General features: G+C 34.6%; 1 protein-coding gene across 1 annotated transcript; it reads left to right on the top strand.

The window, feature by feature from the left end:
* Nucleotides 1-2,524: 2,524 nt before the first annotated feature.
* Nucleotides 2,525-5,254, top strand: LOC107619511 (uncharacterized). The gene is made up of 3 exons (XM_016321805.3): nt 2,525-3,506; nt 4,640-4,756; nt 4,874-5,254. The coding sequence occupies exons 1-3, from the start codon at nt 2,978-2,980 to the stop codon at nt 4,888-4,890; spliced, it is 663 nt and encodes a 220-aa protein (XP_016177291.1). The 5' UTR covers nt 2,525-2,977; the 3' UTR covers nt 4,891-5,254.
* Nucleotides 5,255-8,193: the final 2,939 nt, after the last annotated feature.

Here is an 8,193-nt window from a genome sequence, read left to right on the forward strand (position 1 = left end):
GAGCTGCAGAAAAGCCGAAGAAAAAGACCATCAAAAGGAGCTAAACATGGGAAGATAAAGTCTAAAGACTTCATGTTACTTCCTTGTTTACCTAGGGCCGGGATATCCACACATTATGTATTATATACTATTGAGACTATTTATTTTCCTTGTTGTACACAAAGTGATTGTGTCTTTTGACGAACTTTATTGGTTAATTCAACGATAATGCATGTAATGTGGATGTGAATCTTGTCTTTTAACACTCTGATTTGTAGTAATTTTGTGCAGAGGCTCAACACCTTATGCGTTTTGAAGTATTTTTATTTCTAGTGACTAATCTTGTTGAGGTCCCAGTATGTTGATCCTGGATGTCTCTACATATGTTATTCATGTGTTGTTAGTCTTGTATTGTTCGCAGGTGACTGAAAATGAAACTATTTTCTGATTGAAATGTCTTCATATGGATGTGTCTTCTGCATTATGTGTATATGTTTTGTGTATATGTTAGTCGTGTAATGTTGGTAGGTGTGTCTTCTCACAGATGTGGCTTATGATGGAAGTGTCTTTTGCCGATGTGACATTAGAGATTTGTTTAACTAAGGATGTGTCTTCCGAGGGAAGTGTCTTCCTCCCGTGACTTCTTTGGAGGCATCCTCATGTGGATGTGTCTTCTGCATTATGTGTCTATGTTAGTCGTGTAATGTTGGCAGGTGTGTCTTTTCACAGATGTGTCTTATGATGGAAGTGTCTTTTGCCAATGTTTCTTTCGGATTTTGTTAACTTAAGAATGTGTCTTCCGAAAAAAGTGTCTTCTTCCAATGACTTCTTTGGAGGCATCCTATGTTGGATGCGTCTTTAGCTGGAGGTGTCTTATGCGAATGTGTCTTTCGTGTTTTCATGTAATCGCGGATGTGTCTTTCGAAGGTTGTGTCTAATTTCATGAAATCGATAACCGAGGACATATCACCAACAAAGATAACCATCAATCCTTCGACACTCAATAAAACTCTTCCAACAGCCACTTATCTATTGATAACACCAAATAATAAACAACTAAAACTAAACTCATATAATACAACACTATCCATTTTCATATCTATGAAACAAAAATTTATCAAAGTTGCTAACATCAATTCAAACTGGTGAACAAAAAAAATAATAAACCACATCAAATGTAGAAAAAAAATCATTCTAGCATAATTGAAAGAAAAAATATCCAAACCAATTGTAATTAACAAATGAAATCACAATCCTTTCAACAAAGCTTATTACTATTAATAACTCAAAGATTAAAAAAAATTGCAAATAGACATAATCAAATGTACTACTAACACACAAATTACAATGTCCACACGTTGTGTGTCATCTTCACTCAGAGATGGGACATTAACGTCGGTGAAATTAGGATGATCACTCACATCACATGTAGTGTCGTACGATGCTTCTTCACAAATTGATTGATCCATCGACGTAATTTGGTCCACTTGCCTCCAACAGAAACACGTACACCTTACTCCGAGGGATTTTAAAGACTATTTGTCAATGAGAGTGGTTGTTCACGTTACCAGTGACATTTGAGTGCTGTTCACCTTGATCCTATGGTGTTGGAAGGCTATGGCTATGGCTCAATGTGCATCCACGTCAACGATAACACCTATGGTGGGGTGCAATATAGTTGCGTATGATGGCTTTATCTCTCACGGGAAGCGCAGGGTCAAAAATGTAATACTCAGAATTAGAAACCTATACAAGCACCTAATTTAGATCTCAAATACCCACTAACCTCGTAGTGTTGCAGTGGTGCCCAAGGGAAGACACGCTTCTACTTGGGCTTGTCCGCCAGTGAACGAGTGGCGCTTGGTGGCAGGAGCGAATCCAGAAAGCCACGGGGTTTCTAGCGAACCCACACAGCCCTACTAATTCAGCCGCGGCTTGTGGAGAGTCCATGCTGGGTTGCTGCGTCTTGTACAAGTCCGGACAGTCAGATGCGTATTCGAGGCACCTCCGATGAGCACATGCAACAGACCAAGCGGCTTCACGGCAACTATTGGACCGTATTCTTGACGTTGTGGTCTGGTGGTCTGTCGGCGTTGACTTTTTCTTGACGGCGGAAACCGGCGGAAACGGCAACAAAGGATTCTATTTAGCGCTGGATGCGGATAAGGGGGGTTGGGAGAAATGGTCCACCGTCAGTCAATTTAGAGGTATGGTAATTTAGGTTAACGTGGTAAATTAGATTAAACCATGGTTAACTTAGATGTGGTTTTGGTGAGTGAATGGGCTTGATGTCCAGCCCAACTAAAGTTAACAGATCTTGACAGATAAAAAGTTGGTAACGTAACATGATTATTAAAATAATGACAAAATTATTAATATTTTTTTAATAAAAATAAATTTTTAAAAAAATTTATATTTTAATACTTTACAAATATATCCAAAATTATCCAAATTTAAAAACTACAAATGTTAAATCTGATAATTTTAGTATGAATTGAATTGAAATTTTAACTATATTTAATCCGTTTTGCGTTCATCCCTACCTTTTGGTAAGGCAGATAGTCGCTTTACTACTCCTACCATGTCTTCCAATCTTCCATCCGAACACCACTTTTTAAACTCTTCACTTTCCATCAAATTTCCTCTTCAGCATGTCCAACTCAATTATTAAAAGAAAATTTAATTTCATTTATTGTTATTTTATTATTTGTTTTGATAAAACAAAAATGTTCCTATGTATGTGTGTGTCCATGCGGACACCAGAGATCCTTACTTAGCTATGTTTTAAGCATACCATCCATTTTAGGGTTCTACCCTTTTCCCATTGCCCTCTGTATTCTCTTATTTTTCATTTATTATTTATCACAAATTTGATTTTTCTATTGTTGTCAACCATTTTTATCTTTCGTAGGAGGGTTTTTGTTTCCTTTTCTTTTCTAATTTAATTACGATCAAATTGAAACTCGATCGCTGCTGGTGAAATTGATTTACATTGAAGATGGATCACACCATTTCAAGAGAAAGGGACATTGACTTTGACCTAGAAAGTGGTGGGAACAGTACCGAAGAGGATACGAGCACCGATCGTTCCACAAGTGATGGAGATTCAAATGGCGGTTTTCGTTATCCCTGGAATAGGATTCTAGGCTTTGAGTCGTCTTCATGCAGCAATTCATCAACAAAACCTGTTAACGGTGTTGATAATGTTGGTGTTCTTGTTAATGATGATAATTATAATAATTATGCTCATGTTAATAACCAAAACGCTAATAAGGCGGCTACTAACCCATCAAGAAAGCCTTCAAAGCCACCATTGCCTCCTAATGGTCCATCATTGATTGCTGGAGATCAGAGGTTTGTGAAGGAGCTTAGCGAGCTTGCGTTGAGGAAGAGAGCGAGGATTAAGAGAATGAAAGCAGTGAGGAAGATGAAAGCAATAAAGTCTGCATCATCCTCATCTTCATCGTATACTGGCTTCTCTGCCTTGGTCATCAGTGTTTTCTTCTTGCTTGTTTTAATATTCCACGGTAATTACTTTACCTCAAATTCTTCTTTTCTAGTATTATACACCCTTTATTCTCCCAAATTGATCAATTGAGTTCCTATACTACTAAATTATTCTCATCCCCACTATGACATGCATTTTAGTTTGCTCTTTTCATGTTGAATCTATATGTTATGTTGATTTGTGGCATAGAGTTGTTTGTGTTGGTACATTGGTTTGGTTTCATTTACTTTGCAATTGTGGCTCTTTTAACAAAATTTTGAGTGACCCGAAAGCTTGATATGCTTATTGTTCTTCATCTTACCATTTCCTTGTGTTGCAATGCATTACTTTTAATTTGAGTTATGTTGCTTCTAAGAAAATTTTAAAGGCATGGCCACTATTTAAAAATGCAAATTCACCATTTCTATGACATAGAGCATTTGATTACTAACTTTATTTTGTTGTGTTCGCTCATTATTACTATTACTGCTTTTTTTTTCACACACACACACGTATATACATCATCATCAGAGTCATCATCATAGTCATCTCTATTTTGCTTTGGTCTTTTTTCTCTGTGCAGCTCTATATCTTAACTTTCAAGTGCTACTAGAACCTTCTCAGTCGAATATCTATAACGAGTTATGATTTGATAAAGAGTAAAGATCATAATTTGACAGCACCTGACTCCTTCTGATGGATACTACTTTGTTCCTATATCTTATGATTCAATACAAAATTCAAAATATATATATTACAGACACCGGTTTAAATTAATCAAATCAACTCAATTAACAAGATAAAATCACATATTAGTGAAATTGCATGATAGATAAAAAAAAGAATAAATACATATACAAATAGGAATACAAATATCATAATAATTACACTCTATCATCACTTGCTACATCCTTAATGTTACCTTGCCTTCAGCGTAATGTTTGGTTTCAACTTCAAATTCTAAGGGGCTTCTAGTTTTTAGTGAACATCAATTATCAAACTCTAAGGGTTTGGCCTCTGTTATAAATTTTAAGGCAGTTTATGCTTTACAGAATGTTTTCACATTCCTGAAATCTTATATCTAATGAGCATCAAATCAATATGTTTTTTAATTCATCTATCTCGAAAACCTTGTCTTTGTTAATAGCTTGAAAACTCATGCTTTCCTTCCAGGAATCAGATCTGTGCATAGCAATGTTGTTGAGTTAACAGCTTCACCTGAAACAGCGACTCCAACCGATGAAGATATTATTTCAGTTCAGTATCCAAAGAATTCCATCATCAATGAAGGTAATGCCCCTAGTCTTTATTATCATGTGTGAATTCCATGTGCTCTATGAAGATATAGTTTTATGAGAACTGTAGCAGCCTGATTTTTTTTAACCCAACTTTCTTGTAATTTTGCAGTTCCAAAGGAAAGATGATGAGGTGGTAATTTTGGAGATTCTTTCCATCCAAGCTGAGTTTTTCTCTTTACTTAATTATCTAGTTTGGATCATGTATGTATTCTTGTATAGATATTAGGAACCTTAGCTATTTCTCAAAGTTTCATTGGTACTCCTCTTGATGATTTCTGTTTTCAACTTCCCTCTACTCTTTAGATAGCGTTGTTTAGTTCTATTCTATCATAGCTGAGCTACAATCTACCTGTTTCTGTTTAATTTCTTAGCAAGATTTGGGAATTGTGGCCATGAAGAAACAATACAAATGTGAAGTTGAGAGAAATGCACTTAGTGCACAATATAGTTGATTCCTAATGATGGCTGTTACACTAACTTTCACACCAATGTGTTCTCCAAATTTTAGTATATATATTAGGACACAAGACACATGGGAACGTTTATTACCACTGTATTGCAATGGTTAGTAATTTTTGTGACACAAGTATAGAGATAGAGGAAGATGGTGACATAGAGACACAAAAACATTATAATGTTTGGTTCTGGCAGGTGGTGGTGTTAATTTGTATGATGGCAATGGTGGTGGCAGCAAGAGGAGGAAAGTGATGATGGTGGTTGTAGAAAGTGTGAGTTCTAAGGAGATGAAGATAGATTCTCAAGGGGTGGAATCATGAACAGAGAGAGCTTGGCAGAGAATAAATGATGAACTTGTCATTAATTGAATGATGAATCACACACATTACAACTATCATACATCTATATATAGTTGCTAACTAACCATTAACATTCTGCCAGCTGTCACTAGCTTAACAGACTTCTTACAAACTTCCCAACTAACTCAAACTAACATAACTAACACTCGGCTTACTGTATTAACTTAGTTACTCTAATCTACTTATCTCAAGCCACAGTGGTGGTGTTGGGATAGAACAAGGTTGCCTTGTGTAAAAAGATGAAGATGAATGGGGCTGAAGATAGGACACAGCAGAAGAGTAGATGCAGAGAAGAATATGGTTAAATCTGTTATGCAGTTATGCTAGTTTCTTAAATTTTAATAGATAAAAAATTGTTCAAGACCTAAAAAAGAAAAGGTACATATAATTGTTCGTAGTTTCTTGTTAGAGGAGTTTCGGCTGTACAAATTCATTTGGGCACATAATGGCTAGAATGGATGACATTTCCAAAAATAATTACAAGAAATCTGAAATTATTTTAGACAATGAGATTGGTTTATATTCCATCTAAGTATGTGGATTTGTATGTCTTTTGTTTGTTTCTTTTTTGTTTTCGGTTCTGAAGATTTCATTTCATTCAATGATAAAAATAGGTACATCAGAATACCAAAAGGGTACATCAGAAGCAAGTAGTACGGTAAACCAAATACACTAACAATTATTACAAACTATACCTTGCTTAAGCCATTGCCATTAGCAACAATCCATCTAATGACTCTTCATCCTTCACCAGTAACTAGTAGAGGCACCAAGTGATTTGCAATAGATATGAATTTTAACCCTACAAAATTTTATCAATCCACTTAAAATCTATACAGGCCTATTTAGTAGTTTTTGTTCTTTCTTTTCTTTTGATCCTGTGCTCTTCTATTATAACCATAATTGACATTTTTTTGTCTTTGCGCTCATTATTATCCTAACTTCAAAAATGTTCACTTAGAAAGGAAGCAACCGTTTTATCCACTTCCACTACGAATCATCAACCAAACACTTTTTTTTTTTTTTTTTGGCTTGTCTACAGTATCTCTCAACCCGATCTATTGCGAGTTCCATTTAACGGTCGAATCCTCGACACTTATTTAAAAGGATGAGTGAGTTACCAATCCAAGTTGATTAACACTTTTTTTTTTAATAAGAAGAATTAGACCGCCTTTAGACATTACATCACAAATTTATCCATATTACATAGGGCCGTCAAAATGAATTAAACGCATAGGGTCAACCCATTTACCCGTTTAAATGGCATACTTTGTTTTTAAAATTAAGTCCGTTAAAATTTTGAGCTAAACGGTTTAAGTCCAATTAACCCGGAAAAAATTAACCATGTTAAAATTTTTTTTATATATTTTTTCATAAAAAACAGCATTTTTTATCAATAATTTTTCTAATCCAACCTAAAAACATGACCCATCAATTACAAAAATACGATTTATTTAAGGTTTTTTACCTAAAAGTGATATTTTTTATAAAAATATTTTTTAAAAAATAAAATAAAAAGCTAAATGAGTCAGCTAGTTTAACCCATCAGACTAGTCATAACGGTTCCAACTGAAATTATAGCTTATAAATAAAGCGGATTTAAACGGGTCAATCCTAATTTCTCACACACCTAATATTTTACAAGAAATTTTTATCCACCGCTTAATCTTACTAAAGTTAAAACTCGAATACAACATTTTAAAGAACATGCTAATATGTCATCTCAACTAAATTTTAGCTGCTCAACCAAACACATCCCTTCTAACATCACACAAAGAGTACCAAGTCGGGCCATGCAATAGTATGGGCAATGGTGTCATAGCACCTTCAAGAAGGTTGTGGCACAAACTCCTTGCCCAAATTAATAAATTTAGACCAAGTTAGATACTCTCTCAAGTCTAATTAGAGGTGATAATAGGTATTCACATGGTCGAAATTTTCTTTTTGCTTTTTGTCTCCATTTAAAAAATTCTTCCTATTTTTGTCTTATATCTGTCACGGGTTTTCATTTATTTTTTTACTACGGAGGAAGCGGATACCCACGAGTATATGTGAATATTAAACTTTAAAAAATAAAAAATCTCAACCATGATAAAATTTTATATAATTCAACTAAAATATATCAAATTAAACCCAATTCAAATACATTTAATATTGTTAAACCCAATTCAACATTATTCAACTAAATTTTCAACATACAAACTAAAATAAAACAAAATAGAAAATTTTTTAACATAACAATATAACAAATCTTGGTCAATGATTATAGCTCAATAATAATACTCCCTTCTTATAATGATACAAATTTAAATAATTAATAGTATAAATTTAGATATTATGTACTGTTCATACCCTGGTCCAACATTAAGGCCCAGGTCTAAAATAAAAGGCCCAATCCAAAGATTGGCCTTCACACGACACCGACCTCCTCGTAAGAAGTCGGTTCCAACACAGAATTACCTTGAGGAAGTCGGAGTTAAAGATTAGCTGGAAGATAACCCTTATTCAAAGAAATAACTGCCCCTAAAATCTCTCAACCTACTTCCAGGAGGCATATCTCAACTTTCCTAAGATAAAGGGACGGTTATCCACCTAAAAAGGTGGAACTACTCCA

This window comes from Arachis ipaensis, chromosome B9 (assembly GCF_059453495.1).
Source record: "Arachis ipaensis isolate K30076 ecotype BB chromosome B9, ASM5945349v1, whole genome shotgun sequence".
Classification (NCBI taxonomy): Eukaryota; Viridiplantae; Streptophyta; class Magnoliopsida; order Fabales; family Fabaceae; genus Arachis; species Arachis ipaensis.